The 26,414-nt window shown below is 35.5% G+C and overlaps 1 protein-coding gene across 14 annotated transcripts in view; it reads right to left on the bottom strand.

The window, feature by feature from the left end:
- Nnt (nicotinamide nucleotide transhydrogenase) overlaps positions 1 to 26,414 on the bottom strand; it is a 107,077-nt gene that overhangs the window by 31,978 nt on the left and 48,685 nt on the right. For all 14 annotated transcript variants that reach the window (XM_004848552.4, XM_004848549.4, XM_087189369.1 and 11 more), the window contains 10 exons: positions 21,922 to 22,055; positions 20,989 to 21,180; positions 20,354 to 20,507; positions 17,620 to 17,781; positions 16,483 to 16,593; positions 15,463 to 15,608; positions 13,791 to 13,986; positions 11,728 to 11,961; positions 10,480 to 10,640; positions 7,275 to 7,454 (listed from right to left, as the gene is read on the bottom strand). In XM_004848552.4, the coding sequence (XP_004848609.2) occupies positions 7,275 to 7,454; positions 10,480 to 10,640; positions 11,728 to 11,961; positions 13,791 to 13,986; positions 15,463 to 15,608; positions 16,483 to 16,593; positions 17,620 to 17,781; positions 20,354 to 20,507; positions 20,989 to 21,180; positions 21,922 to 22,055 (1,670 nt within the window). The remainder of the gene's footprint in view (positions 1 to 7,274; positions 7,455 to 10,479; positions 10,641 to 11,727; positions 11,962 to 13,790; positions 13,987 to 15,462; positions 15,609 to 16,482; positions 16,594 to 17,619; positions 17,782 to 20,353; positions 20,508 to 20,988; positions 21,181 to 21,921; positions 22,056 to 26,414) is intronic.

Genomic DNA, 26,414 nt, shown 5'->3' with positions numbered 1-26,414 from the left:
ACAGAGCTCAAAATCTGATAAATTAGTCTGATTATATATATATAATTTTAAATATACTAAGTATATATAATTTTATATATGCCTGCTATATGTTTATATGTATATATAATGGATGAGTGAATAAGAAAAAAAATTATTGTTTTTAATTAAGTTCATAATCCCAATCTTACATGAACTTTTAAATTCTTAATACTTCCTCCCATATTTAAATCCAATGTTTAAATGAAAACCCAAATAGTCATACCTGAAACTCCTCAAACATTCAACTTTGCTGATTTTTATAACTCTTTTCGTTTTAAATTACAGGATCCTGAAATAAAGTCATGAAAAAATGTTGTACCAAGCTTTTGCCTTTGAAAATTGATTCAAAAAACTATTTTAAACTGAGATATTCCTGTCATAGATAATTTTTTTTTTTTGGTACCGGAGATTGAACTCAGGTCCTTGTGCTTGCAAGGCAGGTGGCAGAACCACTGAGCTAAATTCCCAGCCCCATAGATAATTTTTTAAAAGTCAAATGAACAAAAGGACTCCATCACCTTATCACACAGTTCTACAGAGGGACAAATCACAGAGGGTTATGATGCAGACAGCCACATGAACAGGGAGGGATACAGCCGCATCATTGTAACAGTTCAAAAGAAGCCATTATTTTCTCCTATAAAATTGAATGGAAGAGAGGGAAAGAATTTCTGAGGACACTTAAAGTATACCCACTTCTGATGGCAACTTAGGGAGAAAAAACAGGGAACCCCAGAGTAGTTTAACAATCAAAGTGTACTTATTAAACACATATCCACAATTATACCACCATTATACTAATTCCATGTGGACTCTTAAAAAATAAATTATTTTTCTCTCTAAATTTACCATTGCAACATCATGTTCTCAACAAATGTTTAGGGGTTGTAACTTTGTTTCTTTTTTCTTTTTATTTTTGCCTGCTTAAGTGATTAATGAGACTATCCTCTGGCCAGTGATCCAGGGACTGAATAATTCCCAGCTTCTAAGACAAGAAATATACAACACTGACCAAAACTGTTCCTGTTAAGTGGTTAAGCCCAATAACGAAAATTGTAGTCTACATTAAAGAGAACTTTGATTCATATAATTCCAAGTACATTGAAAAAATAAGTCTGAAAAAGAAAAGTCATAAAATACATAAACTGAAAGCAAGAACACATACAATAAACCAGTACCAGTGGCTCTCATTTCAATGTATCGTAGGTACTTATTAATCATCCACAAAGCAAAAAAATATGTTTTATATATATTTCACCTAGTTTTATATATGTATGTGTATGTGTATTTTTTGTTTGGCTTTTGACCACTTCATTATGTTCTATTTTCATCTGGAAACATGCAACAAAGTACAAAAATCTGAAAATTTTATCTGAAAACATTGTTCTATTTTGCAAGACCTCTATTTCCCATTCAATCTAGACTCCTTATCACAAGTAAAGGACCTACAAAATCATTTTTTAAAATGTCCATTTGATATCTGAATATAAAGTACAATGGACCTTCAAGTTAAGATCAGCCTTACGTATGAACAACTTGGGTTACAACCAGAATTTTAGTTTTAACTTACAAAGTCTTGAGTTACAACTCAAATGCCAGCCACTTGTGCTTCCAGATGGTCTCAGACACAGATGTAACATAACCTTTAAAGAGTTCTGGAAGGAACATTACAACATTCTCTCCTGTGTGGCATTAACTGAGAAATCCTGGGCCAATGTCTCTGTAAAGACGCTGAGATCTGCCTGAATACTGGAGAGAGACTTTGAAGGATGTGTAGAGGTGCCCGAGCCTTCAACTGACCAACTTCAACTGACCAACCTTCAACTGATTTACAACCAGCCCTCAAGAATGAGTTGAGTTCTCCCCGCAACCACAGAGGAGGTGAGCCGCTCCCAGCACACAAGAGGAGGCTTCTGGGCCGCTGTACCACCCCCGAAAGCACAGAGGTGAGCCACACCAGTGCCAGTAGCACACCCCCACTCCCCATCCCCCCTACCTCTGTCGAAATGACAAGACATGTAAACAAGTCTCAAAACCAGACTTCCAGATCACCTCAAGCAATACTAAAGGGAAATGAGATGGAACACTCTGATGCTCAACCACCTGGACTCCCTGAACTGGCAACAAAAGAGGATCTGGAAAAAATGAAATCAGAAATAATTTCTCTGATAACAGCAGAGATTGTTTAATTATGACATGATTAATAAATGTAGAGAGGAGCTCAGGAACACGATGGAATCCCAACACAGGAAACAAATAGAATCCATACAACAGATGCAAATAGATTTCCAGGAGATTAAAAACTCCATTGAAAGTCTACCCAGCAGAATGAGCCAGTGTAAGGACAGAATTTCAGATATAGATGATAAGACTGCAATTAGTGACCAGGAAAAGAAAAATTGCTTCAAAATTGTAAGGGACCACGAGAAATCAATCCAGCAGTTGCTAGATGATGCAAAGAAGAATAACTGATTGGATCGGAGTCAATGAAGAAATAGGAGAATTCTGATGACATAAAAAAACTGTTCACAGAAGTGATGGCAGAAAGAACTTGACATACAGATATGTGAGGCATATAGGACTCCGACTAGCCTTGACCAAAAAAAAATCTACACATAGGCATATAATGGTTAAGATTCCAGAAACCCTAAAGAAGAACAAAGTTCTACAAGCAGTTAGAGAAAAGAAACAAATCACATACAAAGGAAAGTCCATCAGCAGACTTCTCAATTCCAACCCTCAAGGCAAGAAGAGCTTGGAGTGATGTATTCCAACCCCTAAAAGAAAAGAGCCTCCAACCCAGATTGATGTACCCTGCAAAATTATCTTTCAAAATTGATGGTGAAGTAAGATACTTTCATGACAAAGACCACCTTAGGAACTTCATGAATACCAAACCAGCACTCCAAAAAATTTTAGACAATATCCTAGGATAAGACAATGAGGATCACAACCCCAGGAAGCCCAGCAGAATGAATCTAGTGGGAGTGAAGAAATGAAACACAAGGGTTGGGGATTTAGCTCAGTGGTTCTGCCACCTGCCTCGCAAGTGCAAGGTCCTGAGTTCGATCCCCGGTACAAAAAAAAAAAAGAAATTAAACACAAAGAGGGAGAATCCAACAAACAGAAAAGGTCATGACAATGATAAGTCAATATGTATGTGTTATAACCATCAATGTTAATGGTCTCAATGCACCAATCAAAAGAAATAGACTGGCAGAATGGGTCAAGAAGGAAGATCCAACAATATGATCCATACAAGAAAACACATTTAATTCAAAAAGAAACTCATAGACTGAAAGTTAAAGGGTGGAAAACAATACTCCATGTGACAGGAACACGAAAAAAAAAGCAGGAGTAGCTATCCTCTTTGCAGATCAAGTGGATTTCAAATGAAAGTCTGAAACACTCTGGTCCCAAGAATTTCAGGTAAGGAATAGTCAACTTGCATGTACAAATCTATTGCGAACATGTGAGTTCATTCCTCTCAAGTAAAAACTTAAGAACAGGACTGTTGGTTCTTAACAGTAATACAAGAAATTTCTACATTGTTTTCCTAAATGGTTTTATCATTTTACATTCACATTAGCAGTATTAGAAAGTTCTAACTGGTTCACACTTAAGCAGACATTTGTTCTTCTAAAACTTTTAACTTCATCTCTCTAATGAGTGTATAATTCAATCTTATTATTGTACTGATTAGTACTTTTCTGATTCTAGTGTTGCATACCTTTCCTTATGCTGTACTGGCTATTTATCATATTCTTGTGTCTACTATTTTAATTGGGTTGGCTATTAATGAGCTGTAAGTGTTCTTTATATATTCTGGTCATAGGTTTTATGCATTGTAAATATGGTCTGTTTAAAGACTACCTTTCATTTTCTTAACGATGTCATTTAAAGTTCTAAATTTTGATGGAATCTCATTTATCAATTTTTTTCTTTTATACGTCACGTTTTCTATATCCTAGGAAATTCTTGCCTACCCTTAATTCATAAACATTTTCTCTTATAATTTCTTCTTAAAGTTTTATAGTTTTAGTCTTTCATATTTAGGTTCATAGATCGTTTCAAGTTATTTTTATGTATGGAAATAAATGGTTGAGGTTAACTTTTTATATACAGATACCAAGTGTTCTAGTGCTATTTGCTGAAAACACTATCTTTTCCTCTGCTCTTGAACTGAGTTTATGTTCTATAAAATGTTAATGCTAAATAATCTTTCAAAACTCAGATGCTGCACCCTTGCCTGCACAAACCACGTTTCCTTGGCCCATTCAACCCTCGATGGGCATCTGAGTTGCTTCCACCTCTAGGCTGTTGTCAATGGTGCCACCTTGCAGGTAGGTTTGCAAATGTTCCCTCCAGAGATTCTGCTTTTCAGTCTTTTGGGTATTCACCCAGAGCTGAGACGATTGGATGGTGAGGCCATTGGCTGGGGATTTAGCACAGTGGTTTCACCACCTGCTGCGCAAGCACAAGGATTCGAGTTTGATCCCCGGTACCAAAAAAAACTCAGTGGGCCATATATGTGTGGTTCTATTTGTAGATTCTCCGTTTTATTCCAATAATCTATATGTCTTTCCTTACACCAACACTGCCTTGATTACTGTAGCTTTAGAGGAATTCTTAAAATTAGGTACTAAATGTCTTCCAACACTGTTGTTTTTTTTCACTTTTCTAAGTCCTTTGTACCCCTAAATAACTTTTAAATTTCAATATCCAATTCTTCATTTATACCAAGTATACATAGACCTGAATTTTTATATATACCTTGCGCTTTCCAATCCTGCTAAATTCAAATACAAGTTCTAGGTGCTCCTAGAGATTTCTTAGTATTTTTTCTGTAGATGATCATTTCATCTACATATAAAGATTTTACTTCTACCTTGCCAATCCTATCCTAATTGTGTCAGTTTATTGCGAGACTATTTTAGTTTAGGCCTATGTTTCAAAGTTTGATGGACAGATGAAGAGTAGGCATATCTGCCCTTGTTCCCTACCTTAGGGAGAAAGCATTGTATCTTCTCCATTCATATAAGGTGTTCTCGCTGGAAGTATGGAGTACATGGCTTTGATCTGTTAAGAAGGTTCTGTTCTACTTCTAGTCTCCTGATAGCTTTTACCATGAACAGCTGTAGAATTTAGTCCAATACTTTTTCTCCAACTAGTGGCAGGACCATATGGTTTTTTCCTTTCCTCTGTTAAAATGATGACTTTTGGGGGTGGATCTTCCAGTGCTGAACCAATACTGCCATCCATATAATGAAATCACTTTCTACATACTGCCAGGTCTGACTTCTAATAGTTTGTTTTGTTAAACAAATTTCTATCTATGTTCATACTTTTTTCCTCTATTATCTTTATCCAGTTTTAGGATTAGCACAATGTTGATTTCCTAAAATGAGGGGAGAAGTGTTCTTTTTTCTGCTTTAAATGCTTGATCTAATTTATCAGTTAAAATGTATATGAGCGTGCTGTTGTCATACAGGTAGGTTTTCAAGCTAGGAATATACTTTCTTTAATAGGTGCTATTCAAATTTTATATTTCCTCCAGAGATAGTTTCATTAATTTGTCTTCCAAGGTACTTCTTAGAAGTTGTCAAATTTATTTCAAAAAAGATTTTCGTAATATGCTTTCTATATCCTTTTAAATTCTGTAAAATCTGTGGTAAAGTCTCCTAGATCTTGATATTATAATTTTAAAAATGTATAATTGATATTGTGTAATAGGAAGAAAAGGTCTAAAAGAGTAGGGGAAGTGGGAGGGGTTGGGGAAAGAAAAGAAGGGAAAAGAAAAAATATGAGAAAAGGAAAAAAATGGAAAGAAAGTCTTTGCAAATAGGGAAGGGTGGAGGGGGTGAAGGGAGGGCAGAGGAAAGGGAAAAAATAAGAACCAAGATACTCATGTAAAGGTACAAGATCCCAATGATGAATGTAACGTGTATTTTATAGCTAAAATGTACCAATAAACTTCATGGAAAAAAAATAAAAAAGAAAAAAAAAAAGAAACGCTTTGCCTATGCCTATGTTTTCAAGAGTTTTGATTATTTTATTTTCCAGAAGATTAAGTGTTTCTATTTTAACATTTAGATCTTTGATTCATTTTGATTTTAGCTTAGTACATGGTGAGTACATCTAAATTATTTATCCACATAAAGTCCATTCTAATTTCACTTAATTTCATGTTTGTACTTTCACAGTCACTCCAAACTATTATGTAAGGAACAGTATCTATAATTTGAAAAAGTTTTCTAGTCAAATCTTTAATTATTCACAGGACATTTTCTTCCCATGAAGAAAATAATTAGAAACAAAAAGAAAGCTAGGAAGTATTTGTGTTGGTACATTTTTCTACTCTAATTTTTTTTAATCATGTTGACGATAAAACTTCAAGATAGGCACCCTCACAGATGACCAATAGAAGTGAAAATTAGTACAAGCTCTCTGGAAACATGGTAATAAATATACAAAGCCTATAAAAATAAGCATACCTTTTCACTTCTAGGAATCTATCCTACGACAAAAGTTAGAAATGCGAGAGATGTACTTACATACAAAGAGAAATAGAAATTGAACAACTTGGGCCGGGGATTTAGCTCAGTGGTTTCGCTGCCTGCTGCGCAAGAGCAAGAACCCGAGTTTGATCCCCAATACCAAAAAAAAAACAAAAGAAATTGAACAACTTAAATGTACATACACCATTAGCGAAAAAATAAATGAAACTTTATATATCAATATGGTGGATTAATATAAAGTTTTTAAAATATTTAAAAGCATTTTAATGATTAAAAAGTCAAGAATATAGGAATATTTTTAATTGAGAAAAGATCAAATGAAAAATATATAGATATGTAATATACAATTAAAATTAAAATATACAATTACAAATTAAAATCTTATGTATTCATTTCCAAATTGGTAGTTATTAGAAGATTTTTATCTTTATATTTAATTTTACTAATTCTCCACAGTTGAGTGGTTTTAAAAGATTCTTAGAATTTATTCAAATAAAACTAACTGATATTCCTGCTGAAAAAGAATTAAAACTGACAGATTAATTTTTACGGCAAATAAATGACATTTTCTGCATCTCAAAAAATAACAATTCTTGAAGTTTTACTTTTTCATACTATACATTTGATTTTGAGACTTTTGAACCTCTTCTGCTTTAACAGATTAAAAATATTAAAACTTTTTCTTCCATACTTCCAGCAGGCTATTTCCTTTCCTTCGACACCAGTGTTTCTTACCACACACATGATGTATGACAGGATAGCACCAGAGGAGCCAATCAAGGCACCCACAATGGTCAGCAGGTTGTTGTTGAGCAGGAAGCCCTCTGCACACAGGGCCCAGCCTGAGTAGCTGTTCAGCACAGTGATGACCACGGGCATGTCAGCACCCCCAATGGCAGCCGTCAAAGTCACACCCTAGAACAAAAACCAAAGCAGAACTCAACCAGAGAAAAATAAAGCCTTGGACCTTTAGTTTCTTGGTTCTTAATAAGTCTAGTTTTCCAATTAATATGGTTCTATGTAAGTTCTAGTTCTATGTAAGTTCTACTTCTGGTAATGACCAAGTGTCTCCCATCTGATCAACTCTCCTGTAGATATAACAACTCTGCAAAATAAAAGCAGTGATGTAAAGCAGGTACAAACTGGACAGGGGTCTATTCTTGGAAAAATATGATGACACGAAGTGAATTTCACAGCCTTTATGGCTTTGGACTAAAGTCAGACCTCTGTCGGTACCAAATGGAGAAGCGAAACCTAAGATTACAGACTCACAGTATCACTGGTTTGAAGATTCTGAGGGCAGGGTTTGGGGTCACTATGAAGCAGCTAGAAACTGAAAAAGGAAATCCTGCAAAGCAGCAAGCTAGCAGAACTTGAGGGAGCCCCAAATTTTGTGTTTGAACTCTACCCAAATCTCTGACTGATTCTTAAACTATGCATGTGTGGCACGGACTCCAAGCAATTCTGTTAAGGATAAAATAACAGTAGGTTCCAGCTGCCCCCACTATAAGGGAGCCAGAATTTGAAATTTTAGTCCAGCCAAGTTATCTGCCTACAAAAACAAATAAATTAAAATTATAATCAATACTCTTTGGATGAAACAGAATCCAAGTATCTATAAGACATCATTAACAATGTCTGTGATGCAGTTCAAAATTACTGAACACTGGAAAGTAAAGACGATGATGAAGTGAAAGATTTTTACTTTTTTTTTTTTTTTTGGTCAGGTACTGGGATCAAACTCAGGACCTTGTGTTTGTGAGGCAGGCACAGGGCCACTGAGCTAAATCCCCAACCCTAGAGTTTTACTTTATATTCCCCATACTACATTTTTCTTGCTTGTTACTATATAAGTATTTCATATATTATTTATTTAATCCAAAAGCAATTAAAATATGAGCAAAAATACTTTACCTTATGCAGACATTCTCATAGGGCCAATAACTAACTACCTTTTAAATATATTCACTGCATCTCAAAAACTAACAACTCTTAAAGTTTTACTTTTCTACACTACAGGTTTGAGTTTGAGGCTTTTTAACCTCTTCTGCTTTATTAGATTAAAAATATTAAACCCATCTTTATTCTGTTTAAAATAAACATCACTAGGACAAGAAGATTGGATCATCAGCATTTACACAATGATAGACTTGGGGGGGTCGTAATTGTTTTTTGAGACAGGGTCTCCCTACGTAGTTCAGGCTGACCTTGAACTCACTATGTAGCCCAGGCCGTCTCTGAACTCACGGCGATCCTCCTGCCTCAGCCTCCCAAATGCTGGGATTACAGGCATGTGCCACCATGCCTGCCTACCATAATGACAGAATTTTAAATTACTTTTCAATTTTCTAAAGTTTCTGTATTGAAATCATGACCTAGCTATTTTCCTGCTGGGTATCTTACCAAAAGAATTAAAAGAATCATACCACAGCAATATATGTGCACCTATGTTTATAGCAGCACAGTTTGTAATAGCTAAAGCTTGGAAACAGCCCAAGTGCCCATCAACTGGAAACTGGATAAAGAAGACGTGGTTTCTTTATAAAATGGGAGTACTACTCAGCCATAAAGAATGAGAAACTAGAGACATTTATAGCTAAATGGAGGTATATTGAGCACATACTCTTAAGTGAAATAAATAGGACACACGTGTAAATACCAAATAGTTTCTCTGATGTGAGAAACTGAAAGTGTAAATAAAGATTGAAATGACTGAAATGAATAATTGATAATTTGAAATAGGAAGAAAAGGTCCAAAGAGGTAGGGGAAGTGGGAGGGGAAAGGGAAAGGAAAGAAGGGAAAGGAAAAATTACGAGAAAAGGAAAAAATGGAAACAAAGTAGGTCCTGGGATTTAGCTCAGTGGTTCTGCTGCCTGCCTCACAAGTTCAAGGTCCCGAGTTCAATCCCCAGTACCAAAAAAAAGAAACAAAGTCTTTGTAAATAGGGAAGGGTGAAGGTGGTGAAGGGTGGAGAGGGAATGGGGAAAAAATAAGAATCCAGATACATCATTTACAGGTACAAATACCCAATGATAAATGTAAAAGTATTGTATACCTAAAATGTACCAATAAAAGAATTTAAGCAAAAAAAAAAAAAAAATCACGACCTAGCTCTTAGGATCACACAAAAATAAATTCTCATTTTTATACTGTATATCTTATATTTCTAAATCAAGGAACTAGTAAATGTTTAATAAGCAATTACATGTCCAACTTTGTGCTAGGCACTGTACATAATTTTAATAGCAAACTTAAAATATAAACTTTATCTAAAAGTATATACACAAGCAATTAGTCAATAACACAAAATTGCACATACTAGCATCAAACACTATAAAAATATATATAATAAAATGCAAAACAGTAACATATAAACAAAAATACTCTCTATATATTAATACACTAAATGGAAAAGTTGGAGAGGAAGAGGAAGACAAATCTACAAATGAAAGGCTGAACTCTCTCACTGAACACACAGAGCTTATTATTTGCATTTCATTTTATATAATTATTTGATCTGATGCTATATTTTCCATGAATGTGAGAGCAACTAATGGACAGAGACTAGCTTACACATATTGTATAAACACCCAAGCACTCTTTTGTAGGACTTGTCACAGAGTAGACATTTGAATGAATGGAGTTGACTCTCTTGACATTTTTAAACTCCTATTCACCAATACTTTGATCCAGCAGACTCCACAGAAATAAAGATATCACATGAGCCAACTTTTAAATTAGCAACTGAGAGAGTGATTTTCTTCTTATACTTTCTCTATTTTCTACATTCTAAAAAGATTCATATATGTAACAAAACTTTGAAACCTTTTTATTCTACTAGTGATCTTGATCGACAGAAGCACCATTAGACTATAATCTAACAAGACACTTCCAGTCGTTCACTAAGTATTATGTGCTTTTCCATCTCTGGCTTCTTACCATGACAGCAGAGAGAGCTGACACAGAGCCCAGACAAGCAATGCCAGTAACAAAACTGGGGTCAACCATGAATGGGATAATTCCACCCACACTAGCAGCCAACAAGCCTGCATTGAGTGCATGTCTTCCAGGTAGTAGAAGAGGGGCAGAGTTCAAGATACCTAGATCAAAACACACAGTATTCAGAATCCATAGTATAAGAAACTCCACACACATACACATATGTCATTTAATCCTAAACTATCAATATTTAATATGAAAATGATAGAGTATTCAAAATATCACTTTATAGCATCAGATATGAAACATAAAAGCATATTAGAGTTACTACATTGTAACAAACATTAATAGAAACAGGAAAAGTATGATTCAACTTAACTGTTCTTTTCCTTACTTTGATCACACAATTTCTTTACCCTTTGTCTTGGAATCTTAAAGCACGATTTTTTTTTCCAGTATGACCAACACAGAAGTTGTTAAGTATGATTTATTGAAAACTTCAATACAGAGTCCTAGTACATTAACATTCTGATCCTATCAATAACCCCAAGGGAAAAGAACCCCTGTGTGTTAGCTGTTTTTGAAGACAAAGCCTAAGCCTGAATGTCTTAAGTTTGAAGTTCTTTTATGATTTTTAAAGTTTCATTGGAGTTCCACACTTAATGACTTTATTACTGAGAAGGCAAAACCAGATTTTTAAATCACAAACTAGTTTCTCCAGGGACCCATTTGTTTCTGAAAACACTGAACCTCTCTGGATTTTTTCCTCCACTTTCATTTTCATAATTCACTGTAACAGTAACAAAAGTTTCTCTGCTAGTGACCTAAAATGTCATTTGTTTTCAGAATGAGTACTGTTTACCAATCACAAACTTAACCAGCTTCTCACTATTCTGGGGAATGTATAAAGTTTATTTCTGTGAACTCTACAGACATTTCTAACCAAAGATCATGTATATGTTATTTTGTTTATATGTATTATCAATTGTCTTTTTGTCTCTACACAAATTTCTGTGCATTGATTTCCTTCAATAGTTGTGTGCAGAAAAAACAGCTTCAAAGATTTGATCCTTGCAAGATTAGTAAAAGGGCATCCTCTTTATGAAGAAAATATTTGCTGTTTTTCTCAGTATTATAAATACTCTTCTTTAGCAGTTTCTACCATGAAGGTACTTTCTGAAACTGAAATCAACCCATCAATATCCTAAACAACAGCTATTTCCCTCTACATTATGTTGAATCACTTACCTTGTAACTTTCCATAGGCAACAAGAGATCCACTAAAAGTGACACCACCGATGTAAGTGCCAAGGTAAGCCACAATCTTGGTGAGATTTGCAGTTGCATCCATAGCAAAATGTGGATATTCTATGATGTACTCAGCTATGCAAGTAAGTACAGCTGCCAAACCCACTAAACTGTGGAAAGCAGCAACCAACTGAGGTAAATCGGATATCTGGATGCGTTTAGCAATTGTCAAGCCTATTGGGAAATGAAGGCCAAAGATACATTAAAGTCTGACAGTTCTTTCAGAAGTAACCACAAAGATTACACATAAAGATTTCTGTCACTGTCACCAATAACTATTACCTAGTTCTTAGTATGGACTATGTATTCTCTAAAGGGGCTGTAGACAAGGTAAAGACACTGGTTATGTATGTATGCCCGCTTCAAAAATGGCAAGTTTTCTCAAAACAGCCAACCAACGCCCAGCTCCAAATAAATAAACGTCATCAATGCATGCCTCTTTCCCTCATAAACTCTACTCTCCTAACCAAATGCTTCTTTGGATTACTTAAAGCTTCAATTAGATCTCCTTAAATTCTCCCCCACTGAATGAATATTCTAGGCCCTCTGGCTCTATAGCCAATTCTTGCTCCTGTGCACATAAACAACTGGAATATAAAATAAAACAGGTTTTCCTGTGAGTAGGTCAAAGCCAAGTCCAAAAGTAAAGAAATGCAAATTTCTGAGCAATGAATGCCCAAATTAGAAGACTATGAAACAGTTTCATACCTGTGGGGAGGTAAATAGGAGTGGAGCTCAGAATATTTCCTGAGGTCATGTCTAAAGGATTTGAACCTATAGCACAAGCATTTTCCTGCAAGTGCCTCTCTAGGTATTGTCAAGAACTCAAAGCTTCTCTTGGGAAGTATAAAAAGAAGCCTAAAGCTAACCCTGTGCTAGTATTTAATAATCAGTTTATAGGGAGGAAATATGTGCACATATAAATACATGTATTTTTACTAATAAAAGGTTTTAGCACACAACTTTCAATTAACAAAATACACAATACTCTTTATCTCAAGTTCCACGTAATAATTGACTTTCATAGAATGCTTTTGATGGTTTTTACTAAACTCTTGTGCCTGTAGGCAACCTAGTGTTTGCAAGTGATAAATGAGAGTACTTCTTATATAAGCATTGTTTAATATCTGTTTACATTAACAAGTATGATGAAAGTAAAACATTATATGGTCATGGCATGTATGAGATGTATGTAAGAACTTCACTTATTTGTAAACAGTGTGAGTGACTTCTGACTCTAATAACAGTTTTTAAATATTGGAAGACTATTTGTTCAATTTTTTTGCTATTCATAATGCACAACATATTTTAAGTTTAAGGGGAAATATTACTCTCTCAGGTCTGGACAACAAACAAATAATGAATCAATCCTAGATTTGTAGCATGCATTTATTTTCATGGTGTAAATACTTTTACCAAAGACAATTCAACTTGCCAATGTGACACCTTATTTTGTTTTTGAGACAGGGTTTTGCTAGATAATTCAGGCTGACCTTCAACTCACTATGTACCCCACACTGACCTTGAACTCACTGTGATCCTCCTGATTCAGCTTCTCGAGTACTGGGATTACAGGCATGAGCTACCAGGCCCAACTAATGTGACATCATTGAATGTGAAATTAGGAAGAAATTTCATTCTACTAAGTAATATAACAGATATAAATAACTTCAAGAACACAGATAATAAAGTCTAGTAAATTAATTGGAAAGGTATATGTTTTTAATATTATTACCTCTGTTATTCAATACAATATCATGCTGTACATGTCTAGCCTAGGAGCAACAGTGTGTGTAGGAGGCTATGCCATTTAGATTTGTGTAAGTACACTTCGTGATATTTGCACAAGGATGAAACTGCCTGAGGACATATTCCCGGAAATATATCCCCATCACTAAGAAATATTATTAAGAAATCTATGTCTGTAGTCTTAAATCTCTGAGCCTAACTACCTTCAGGTAATTGATGAGTTCACATGAAGGCAGAAGCCCAAGACTGCTTACCAATGGTGCCGCCCATAGCCATCGCTCCAGACATCTGAGCTAACAATTCTGGGCATGGTTTTAGGCCTCCGAGGGTGGCTGCCAAGCCTCCAGCAACCCCAATCATGCCCAGTGCATTGCCAAGACGAGCTGTTCCCTGGGTCGAAAGGCCAGCTAGGGCACCAACACAGCATAAGCCTGAGCCTAGATACATGATCTTTGCAAAAGGAGAGAGTGAGAGAGAGAGAATTAAAATTTCAGTCTATTGCACAGCAAGGACCTCCTGTGGAAACATGATTCCCTAAGGACAATTTAAGTTGCAATAACAGAAGGATAGATCTGAGCTCTTCTTTTAATAATTCATTATATTTTCCTACTCAATATCATTAACATGTTAAATATTTTAAAATGTACTTGAAACTATACCACCTGGTTTCTTTTGCATCATATATTATGCACAAATACATATAAAAAGCACAATTAAATTTAAATAGGTTATTTTGAGGTCTGAAAATACTAAACTTCACCAAATGCTATGCAAGAGTCAGCCCCCCAATGTCATAAGAGAAAGGAACTGTTCATATACTTTACTTATACTATAACGGTCTCCTGAGATCCACATGAGGAATCATTTCACAAAAGAGTACATCGAAGCTTAAAGAGTCTACATCATCCTCCAGGGTCAAGTGATCAGTAAATGGCAAATCTGGAATTCAGACTTGGGTCTCTCTGACTTGCTACTTCAACTCTTCTCAAAAAAAATTTTGTTCATTCAACAAATACTGCTTTTTGGGACACGATTTTTCTGCTATTGGAGAGGTTGCAATACAGTGACAATCACTGACATGAAATAGAAAGTACAGAGTACAGATCAAAGTTAAGGCTGTATTATATTTCAACCGGGAATTGTCAAAGCACAACCTGATTATTTTCCTTTTACTATAATACATTAATTTTTAAATTATCTTTTTGAAATGAATTGGTATAATCTCTTGTCCTAACATGAGGTAATGTACTACATTTTTAGAGGAAGACAGAGAGTAGGATAAGGATTAACAGTACTTGATAAAAATTTTTCAAATTTATTACTGATTATTTCATTGCATCCTTACAACAATCCAACCAGGTACATAAAGAAGGCACCAATATGGGCCAGGGATTTAGGTCAGTGGTTTTGCCACCTGCTGCGCAAGTGCAAGGACCCGAGTTCAATCCTGGTAACAAAAAAAAAGAAGGCACTAATACTTCTTAACTCTTTATGTGTGAAAACTTAGGACCAAACAGGTAAACCCATGTTAGCAGGCAAAGCTGTCATTAGAATCCAGGGTCTTACTCCTTGGGGAGTAGAGATGCTCTGTTCAACCAAAATGTTTCCAGAGTTATTGTTGTATTTTCTTGATAGTTATATTTTCTAGAAAGTTTGAATTTTTTTTTTTTTTTTTTTTTTGGTACCAGGGATCGAACTCAGGTCCTTGTGCTTGCAGGACAGGCAGTGTAACCAATGAGCTAAATCTCCGGCCCAAATCTTTTTTTTTTTTTGGTACCAGGGATCGAACTCGGGACCTTGTGCTTGTGAGGCAGGCGCCAGAACCACTGAGCTAAATCCCTGGCCCCTGAATTTTGTAATAATAACATTAAACCTAATAGTGAAGAAAATAGTGGTAAAAATTAAAACTTTCCAAAAGCCTCTTACCTGTTCAATGTTATAACCACTGTAAAGGGCAGCTAAATATCCACCAACGAAGGTACCAGCAGGGAGCAGATATAAATAATTGTATTCTGGGGGATCTGTGGGCCGCTTGAACATGTCCAGCATTCTCTGAGTCACCAGAAAGCCACCTTATCAAAGCAAAGGAAATTCAAAATAGAAAAAGGTATCACATTTGAGCTCATTGAGAAGCATGATTTTTTTAAGTGCTATACTTTATTTTAATTATATCCTTATCACCTAGGAATAAATGTAATTTTAAGCAACGTTTTAGAACCTTGAAATCAAAGTCACTTTATTCTATTATTCAAGCCAGTTCCACTAGAGTGGAGGGAGAAAAAAATCCTCTGAATTCAGTCAGGAAAAAAACCTTGCAATCAGAATACAAAACCAATTATTTCTTCATGGCTAAAAGTAAATAGCCATTCAAAAGGCTTGGAAATGGAAAAGATCAAAGGTTAGTATTTTTTCTAATAGATTATTCTTGTTAAACTCTAATAAATAATAACTATCATATCAACCAGAACCATTTTTCTTGAACACATAAAAAATGTTTAGTCATAAAATAACATCAGCTGGGTCTCATACATGACTGATGTGCTAGACTTTCAGTTTTCAGGAATATTGGCTGCAATAAGACAAAGGACTAATATTTTATCTGAAATTATACGCATTTATAGGTGTTACAGTGATAGCAGTAGTTCAATGTAATTCAAAACTATGCATTTGATAATTTTCCAGTTAATCTGTATCCAGACTTCATTATGTTTGATTTGGGGCATGAGAGGACTTATTCTTTTATCAACAGTTTCTAAAAATTACAGATGGGCAAAATGATTTTCCTTCACAAAGATCCTTTATGGTTTGAGTGAAGTATTTTTTTAAAGGTACAAACAAATTCTTAAAATTGAAAAGTCTACATTATGCTGATTTATATTTGCTTCTTCTATCTCCACTAAAAATAGTAATCTGAGCTCTTTCAATATCATCTCAATATCATCATACCTGCAATGTTGACTGAGGATATGAATGTTGCAAGAGCAGCGAGACCCTGAGAGGTTGTGGAAGGATACAAATGACCTCCCATCAGTGCCAGCCCACCAACTGCAGTCAAACCTAAACAGAAAACATCAATGTAGTGAGTAACTGTACTGATACCTGCAAATCAAATGACACAGCTAAGGGATCTCATACATAGATTAAAAAAAGGGAAAGTGGTCAATGTCAAAAATAAGGCTGCTTTCTTTAGCCTTCATTAAAATGACACAATTTTCCTGTTGAAGACTGTTGACAACATACCTTCACACCTGTCTCATTTGAATACTGTTGTGGGCAAAAAGTTAACAAAACCTTTCTTTTTTTTTGCATAAAAATCTTGACTTCCTTTAACTTTCCATCTCTGTTTCCTGATAAAGACATAAATCAACAGTGATACCAGACAATATTGTTCATGGGGGAAAGTGACAGCTAATGGACTCCATGCAACTGGACCTAAAAGAACTAATCATGAACCATAAATACCTGACTGGAATGTCATAGCTTTGGGCTTCCCTGAATACAGTACCTTTTCAAACTGGTGTGCTCCCTGCAAAAATCCTGGAAGTGATACTATGGCAATATTTTAAGAGATAACCGTGGCCCTGTTGCCTGACCACTGTGGGTCTCATTCCCTCTTATCTGAGCCATTACCCAGGATCAAATGTAATAGTTCCTAGGCAGCTGTGTGAATCCCTGCATGGACTATTATGAAGATTCACACCAAGAAGTGCATACTGTCCCACTAGAAATCTGGTTCTTGTCCCCTATGCTTCACTGTGAACCAATGCCACTTGTACTTCTTGCTACACCAATGCCTAATTGACTAAAAGCCCCCAGAGGATGTTTTGACTGATTCTGTGAAATACTAGTCTTCAAATTTCATCAGTGGAATCTTTCCCTTAAAAGAAATTATAACTGAATGAGCAGCCCAAAGGGCTGATATACGCAATGGCTTCTTATTTCACAAACCCACTAACCTTTGGGAGCCCCTGGGTACTCACAACAACCGCCTCCCACACCAGGCAAAACAATTTGATAACAGACTTTGTAAACCTCACTGAAAGCATTCCTAGAGAAGATGAGGAAAACAGGTAAAGAACAAACCTGAGATTGCATTTGTCACAGACATCAGTGGTGAGTGGAGAGCTGGGGTCACTCCCCAGACGGTGTGGTAGCCCACAATGCCAGCCAAGCCAAAAGTGGTCACCATCTGAGAAAAGGCTAGATTAGGAGCCGCAACGCCCAAACCCAGTATCCCAGTGAGGCCTAGAGAAAGAGAATTAAAGTGTGAAATAACATCCAATTATCTCAGTAAGATTAAAAGCACACACACAGCCGCACACAAACATGTGGAAGAGTCAATGTTTTAAATTCCACTCCCATGCCAATAACGAACAGATTTTTTAGACATCTGACAACTGCACAGTAGGGGAGAGAGGCAGATATTATAGATAAAACCCAACTTTCTGACCACTCCTCCCACCCAAATCAATTGTAAAGATCTAGTGATATTTATGAGTCACCTTAATAACATTTTGCACATTTTCCTGTGCATAGCTTTGCCGTCTTCTTCCCTGTTTTAATTTTCATTGACAATGCCACATGTGTTCACACAGGAATTTTTATTCCAAATTATAGGTCTTTAGAGGCGCTACAAAGCATTTTCTACTTGGGTAAGATATAACCTTTAAAAAACAGTACTTTTATGAGGCCAATTTTATGTCACTCTCAGATTTGGCCAAGAAAGAGGGGTTTTAAAAGAGCAGGAAGGATTTCATTCACTCCAGCACCTCCCCAAAACATATGGTTTCCACCCACCCGGGCCAGGAGTTTTGCAATTGCTCCCGAATCTGGACTGGACTGCTGGCCAGGGCAGTCAGCTCTAGCCTCAACACCAAGTCAGCAAACAGGATTTTACAAAGAAAAGAAAAAAATACAAATTAAATTAAGAATGTGCACAATACAACAATCAGCTCTGAACATACATCTTTAATTATCGCCTTCCTTAATAACAAACATGTGGATGGCTATTCCACAACAGAAGAAAGGGTTACCTAGTGGTCAGTAAAAACATAATGATAGGGTTACCAGGAAGCTGAAATTTTACTCTCCTTAATAAGGGACCTTTTCCCTTGATAGAACTATGATTTTATAAGTGGTATGGCTGGAACATCAAAAATCAATGTTAATTTTACTTTATATCACTCAGTAAGACTGAAGTTTTAGTTTATACTTTCTTACCCACATACAAGATTCCCAACTTTTTAATGCATGGCCTGTTAACCATCTGGAGGGAGAATCAGATAAAATGTCTTGTCTGTCAGTTAAAAATCAGAGAAGCTATATATGATTGTGCTTAATCATGTTTTCTTAAACCATAAAGCCTGGTTCAAATCCTTATTCCAGTGCTTGCTAGCTGTGCAATCTCAGACAAGTTATTTAACCTCTCTCTGTTTTAGTGTCCTCATCTACAAAATTATTAATCCTCTCTGTATCTGGGAAAGAATAATACACCCACCTCACTGAATTCTCAAAAGGAATAAATAAGCTAAGGCAATTGAAGTATTTAGCACAACATTATTCTGATCATATTATTCAGAGAGCACTAAATTATCATAATCCACAGTTCTTTGTGTTGGCCATCAAAGATATACATCACATCACATTGTACATGTGAAGGTTTTCTTGTGAATTATTTAATAATTTATTGGAAAGCAGTATATCTTGATTCTCTAAATAGAAACCTAGAAAAATAAATCTATATATATGTCTTGCGTATTTCTTAGGAATCTCAAAGACAAAGAGAAATTTATGATCCTATTCAGAAAACACTCTGTGTGCAATACAGTAATCTAATTTCTTTTTTTTTCCTTAACAAGTGAGTGCAAATAGGGACACTGCCCCATCTATTCAAACTGCTCACAACCAGAAGCTGTTGCTGTCCTTTTGCTGAGACTTGCTCTTTATTCACAGAGAGTTACATATTTAGCTTTAAAACAGCTGGACTCACATGGGAATTTAGAGAATGCTGAGGCTACAAGAATTATGTGTGCCTCCTGCTGGTCCTTAATTCCTTATAGTTTGTTTTTGTTTTGTTTTTATTTTGGATCTAAGCAGATCTAAATATTTTTAATTCATTCTATGACACAGAAACCAATTTAAAATCAAATCCCTATTTCAGCATAGCCAAAACACTATTTCTCACTATTTTACAATGATTCTTTAGTGTTTTTATGAAGATGAATGTTAAAAAAGTACACTAAACTGCAAAGAAAGAGATCAAACGTAAAACATTACTTTTACTATATGAGTAAATTAGAATGTCAGTCAAACTTGCAAGGGCTGTACTTTATCCCATAATGCTTATCCTTCCAGGAGAATATTTGGCTCCCCAGTCATACCCAACTGTACAGATAATCACAACTGATGTTTTACACAGCACAAGAAAACTTTAACTACATTTATATGCACTTAACACTAGCACAATCTAACATCCATCACTATTAATATATTTGATGCAGATAAAACTATTAATGACTACATTTAGGATGTTTTCTACAGAAGAAGAAGTGTTAGCAGCCTGGATATTATTTCATATGTTTTCACTCATATTTAGCAAAGTGCCTGTGTCTCTCAGGGGAGTCAAATCAGCGCAGTCTCCAGTTCTACAATGCTAAAACAAGTAACAAACACATTGGTTAAAAAAAAAAAAAGGTCTAGCAGATGCAATTACTAATAGAATCCAAAGAACAACAGCACTGCATTTACTAACTTTGACAATCAATACATTACTTGCAAAATTCAAACAGGACTAGATCTTGACCCATGAGATGCTCACCTGCTGTATATGCAGAAGCTGTCGTCATCGTCTTCCTAAATGGTGTAACAGTAGCTGCTTTTTCGGCTTCCAGCTCAGCCACTGTCTTCTGTTTCATCGGGGCACCTTGTGGAATATTTTTCGGTGTGGGAGCTGGGAAAATCACTTCACCATCCTAATAGAGATTAGAAAACATTTTCTAAGGCAAATAAACATTTCAAAATCACTTACAGAAGATAGCTTACTACTGAAAAACTCAAGTATAATTTCATGTAAGTATATAAAGTCATATATTCATATATAGAAATACTGTATGTGTTACACACACATAGATACATAATTTGCATGTGTCTAGGACATGTATTCAAGAATATAGATCAAACTCTTAAAAGCAGATACATGAACAGAACATTTAATTTTTTTCTTTAATCAATTTATTTCTGGTTTTCAAAAGGAATTTATATTTTCAGGGAGTCATGAGTCTTTGAAATATTTTTCTTTAAATTATTCTCCATTTTTGAACAATTTTATTGGCATAAACCTAGCACATCAATACTCTATCAGAGTATATCTCTATTACAATGTAGGCTTCTTTCATGAATAGAAACCCTAAAACAAATTTACCTTCACAATACAGGAAATCTCTCTTTACTTACCTTCATCACTACAGTTCCTCTAATGACATGACCCATTGTACCAAAGTCAAAGTCATCTCTCACATCAAAATAAAAATTATCTTTGTCGGGGCTGATGGCCTTCAGAAGTTTGGTGATGTTGTTAGAATATAGCGTGCTGGCCTGAGTGGCCATTCGGCTGGGAAGATCTGTGTAGCCAATATGAGTAACTCCCTAAATCAAAAAATATAAAGTCAAAAAGGCTCATTACTCTATGCTCACATTCTTTCTAGGACGATTCTTCAATGTCACACTTAGAAATATCTTTACATATACATACACGTACCCACAAATGTAAATAAATATATTGTGTCAAAGGGAGCTTTAAATGTGCCTGTTTATAATTTTTTAAAGTTTCAGGCCTCAATTTCTCCTCTTAAAGGAATAAACACCTCTTCCCTGTGGGTTAGGATGTGGCTCTGTAATAGAAGACTTGCCTTGTACACATGGGACCCTTGGTTCAATCTCCAACACCACTAAATGAATAAATAAATACTTCGAAAATCATTAAACCTATCAGAACTGAGCCAGGCATGGTGGCACATGCTGACAATCCTAGCAGTCAGGAGACTGAGGCAGGAGGATTGCTGTGAGTTCGAGGTGAGTCTGGGCTACACAGTGTGTTCAAGGCCAGACTAAACTACATAGTGAGACCCTGTCTCAATCCCCCCACAACAGATATTCACAGGAACAAGATGCTTTTTTGTACTGGCCATAATGGCACACACCTATAACCCTAGCATGCTGAGATGCTGAAGCAGGAGGAGCATAGGTTCATACCTAGCTTGGTCAACTTAGCAAGACCTTGTCTCAAAATAAAAATAAGTAAATAAAAAGAGCCGGGGATTGTACTTCAGTGAGAAATCCTCAGCTCAATCCCTAGTGGGGAGGGGAGGAAATGTTTTTTGGCTATACCTTATGAATATAAAGTTCTCCTGGCTTAGTTGTTTCAAAGTTTCCTCCAGCCTCAGCAGCTAAATCCACGACAACTGAACCTTCTTTCATTGACTCAATCATTTCTTTGTTAAATAAAACAGGAGCTTTTTTACCTAATAAAATCAAAGAAAGCAATACAAATTATATTATTTTATCCTTATAGTCTTTCAATTGTTAAAATAGTCTCTAGGCACTCAGAAATTTAACATCTAAAATTTTAACTCTTTCTAAGAAACTCCTAAAGACAGGTGATGCTGGTCATTCTCTTCAGGAAAAAAATACATATATATGAGTGAACGCTGCAAAGCTAGTGCACAAGAGGGAGCCATGTAGCTAGTGACAAGCTTCACCACCTGCTCAGCCCACCTGACTTAGAACCAGTACCATCTACAGAGAGAGAACCATTTCACTGGTTTAAAAAAAAAAACAAAGGGCAGGGATGTAGCTCAGTGGCATCATGCCCACCTGTTAAGCGTAAGGTCCTGAGTTCAATTCCCAGTACCGGAAAAAAAATAATAAAGAAATAAAATTTTAAAAAGCATAATAATAAGCTATCAGGGAAACTCTGTTCCCCCACATTGAAGAATTCATAAAGGTCAGAACTGTCAGGAATGCACGTACAGTATTAATTTATAAATTCCAAATAGAATATTTCCACTTATCTTAACAAAATGCAGCCAGATTTTCCAACATACAAGGGGTGATCGAATTATATAGTGAAAGTTTAAATTAAAAATCTGTGTTACAGTAAGTGACACACTGCTGATGTCCCTCAAAATATTCCCCCTCACACTTATGGAACACACTTATCTCATTGTTCTTGCCACTCTCTCAGGTAATTCTGGACATCCTTTTTTGTGAGCATCATTATAAGATGTGATCAAAATACAGGGAATACTGCTGCTGACTGCCACTCAACAGAAAGGCAGGCTGGTAAAAAACTACTATGGAGTGTCCTCATCCACCTGTTTCACTAGATCTGGCACTATATGACTTCTGGCTCTTGCCAAAGTCAAAATGTTCTTGAAAGGTGAAAGTTTCGAATTGATTCAGGACATTGAGGTAGCCACGATAGTAAAACTAAAGACTCTCACAACAGAACTTTCAGAATTGCTTCAGAAAGTGGTGAGAATGTTCCAAGAAGTGTGCTCGAATTGAGTGGGAGTATTTTGAGTAGGATTAATGGCAATGTGTCTTTTATCATAATTTTTTAATTATAATATTCATTGTATTGATCACAGCTCATATTACATCTTAATTTAATAAGAATAACTTCTAGGGGGGACAGGAAAATGCCATGAAATCACAACAGGGGAATACCACAACTCTAAAATTTAATGAATCACTCACACACTTCTATTCCTGTTCAACGGATACTGATCTGTACCTGTGGTAGTTCAAGCTCTATCTTGGCCTGGTGCTTGGTAGGTCGGGGAGGACAAACACAAATGGCCCCTCTTTTCATGGAACACATTCTCTTCACGTAATATTTGACTTTTTTAACTCACAGTGTCCTTTTAAGAAGTTCTCTAATTCTTACCAAAAAGATAAGAGCCCCCAAATTAAATCAAAATGTTCTACAAGGGCTCACACTGTCAGTTTATGAGAAATCATATTTCATGAAACAATGCAAATACCTAAACCAAAAGAAAAAGGCTTAAGAGATTAGCAGGATAAAAGAAGAGCATTAATAGCCTTATTATCTTCACCTCCTTTTTTTGAAAGTTTTCAATTCTGTTTTTACCAGCTTTTAGTGAAAAAGTATTAATTTTGTAAGTGAAAATCAATTAAAAATAAAATTGCATTATAACCATGTTTTTAAATCCAGTTAACTGGTATACAAATGATTCAAAAAGGAAAAACAGCATTTGTTTGTAATACACATTTTTAAAAAACGTAATGATACAAGTGTGATGTCTAGGTGGTACTTCTTTCTTTTTGTTACCAACTTCACACTTCCAAGATAAAGTCCAAATCCCAAATCTCCATTACTGAAGGCCTTCTTCCCTGGACTGAGGCACTCTTTCTAATGTTCCCTGTTTTGACCTCACTGAACTTTCTATTCCATCCACATTGGGCTAACTGTCACATCTCCTATAACCTCTTGTTTTCTCTTCCAAATCTCCATTCAAAGAGCAAAAATAGGCCGGGGATTTAGCTCAGTGCTTTCACCACCTGCTGTGCAAGGACAAGGAACCAAGTTCGATCACCAGTACAAAAAAAAAGAGCAAGAATCAAGAAGCAATTTTCCTCAAAGACTATACCCTAAAAGTCCCGGTGTTGAGAAAGTCTCACCATTTCTCAAAATTCCCTGGAAAAATTCCTTTCCTCTAACCTCCCCACAGTGTCTAGCAAAGGCATCTTAAATATTTAACTAGACCCTAGTCAACATTGAGAATTTGAGGATGTAAGCCACATATAAGATGGCCTCTTCCCATAATAAAGGCCATGCTGCTCAGCCCTCCAGTGATTGATGGCTAAGAGTCACAGGGCACCTGCATCCACACCAAGGCAAATCCGAAGTGCTACCTGCACTTTCCAGGTAGAACTGTGATCACCATACCTATCCTCTTGTTCTGAGCCTCTCCTCTATTGGCCTGATTCTTGCTCCTTGCAGCTTTTCTTACCACCTTATTTGCCCAAAACGATCCTTCTGAATTCAGATCTACCACATATGACATCTGACTGCACCAATTTTGTGGCCACCAAATCTCACAAATTTTATTTGGCATTTAACTAATTTCTCCTGCCCTAGAATTCTGTATGCCTTCTTTCTTCTGAGACATCTATAGCTAAAGACAAGTTTCTGTACTATAATGTTACCACTGGCCAACATCATTTAGGTTCCCTAGAAATCATGAAATATACAATGTTTCTCTCCTTTTATTTTACTCATTTCAATGAGCACAAAATAATCATTCACTAGCTGATATAACCTTAGAAAACACAAATATACATTTGCACATTAGAAATGATTTAAGTGTTTTGCCCATATTGTTGCTCTGATATTCAATCACTTTTGAAACAATAGCATATTCTTTCATATTACCTAATTATTTAGTGTAGATTGCAGAGAATATTAGAATAGTTTAAAAATCCATTTAAGTCACAGGAATATTTAAAGGAACGGAATTATTATGAAAAAGCATGTAACAAAATAGTATGTAGGTTTAAAATATATCTCTCTCCATGAGTGTTTCATACATACATACATAAAATATTCCCTAATTATACAGTTTATAGTAAATTGTGTCATGCAGCACTAAACAATATTAGATATATTTGAATGGTGAGACTAATTTATTTTCTTCTTTGTACTTTTCCTTATCTCTGAAATGTTCTAATTTTAAAATTAAGAAATCTTAGTAAGGGCTCCAGGGAATACAATGATGAATGTAACAATGCAGCTGCCTGAAAGCACGTACATATGGATCAATTTTTTTTAATTCTGCAAAGTGCAGAAATAAAAATTTAAAACAGAAGGGGAAAAAACAGAGCCAAAAGAGAAGCAGGGTAGTAAACAAAAGTTCCAAAATGAGCAAATCCTCAACAGAATAGGTCAACAGAGAGAAAGGCTGAGAAAGCAATTTCAAAATACTATCTTATTCTGATAGCCTGCTGTGTTAATACTGAATGCATGATAAATGTTACATCACAAAATGGAAAAAACAAAAACAATAAGATGATTAGTTGGGTATTGGAGGAAGGGGAGTATTGCCAAACTTAATACCAAACTTTAAATTCTAGATTGATCAGAACTAATTCAAGGAGAATCAACCCATATAAGGAAAAGGAAACAAAAAAGAGAGAACAGAACTTGGTGACTATCTCTGTAGTCTGTGGGTAAAAAACTACTTCTTAAATTTAAAGCAAAAGCTGGAAATTATAAAGGAAAAATCAATAGATTTAAATTTGAAAAATGTATGTATTATAAAATGTATTATCCAAATGCAGCTGTGCAGTTGGGACAATCTAGCAAAGAGCAGAATGAAACACTTAGAAAGGGAGAAAGATATAATCAAAGGTGGAGACAGGAAGATGTATCCAGATTTTTTATAATGTATAACATAGGAGAAAATATATCCAGTTTATTGCAAAATCATTCAACTATAGTGAGACAGTCCAGTGAAGGTCCGAGAACTAAGGATAAAAGACAAAATGAGTATATCAGGTATTTTAAGACACAACTGAAAAAGAAAGCAGAAGAGTTAAAAAAAAAAAACACCACACACAAGTAAGAGGGTTTTTTTCTTTTTTTGAAGGCACAATTGGGTCTTCCCACTTTGAAGCTCTTTTCTGTTAATTTTATCATTTATCTAAAAAAAGATAGGATACACAAAAAGGCCAAGAGTGTTACCTTTCCTAACATCACTTCTCAAAAAAAAAAAGTCATGGGCTGGGGATTTAGCTCAGTGGTTTTGCCACTTGCTGCACAAGCGCAAGGACCCGAGCTCGATCCCTGGTGACAAAAA

This window comes from Heterocephalus glaber, unplaced genomic scaffold (genome assembly GCF_053883595.1).
Source record: "Heterocephalus glaber isolate CG9 unplaced genomic scaffold, H.glaber_assembly_v1.0 deba00001538, whole genome shotgun sequence".
NCBI classification, from domain to species: Eukaryota; Metazoa; Chordata; class Mammalia; order Rodentia; family Bathyergidae; genus Heterocephalus; species Heterocephalus glaber.
Note: the sequence above shows the minus strand (reverse complement) of the source record. Positions and strands in the feature narration are given on the sequence as shown.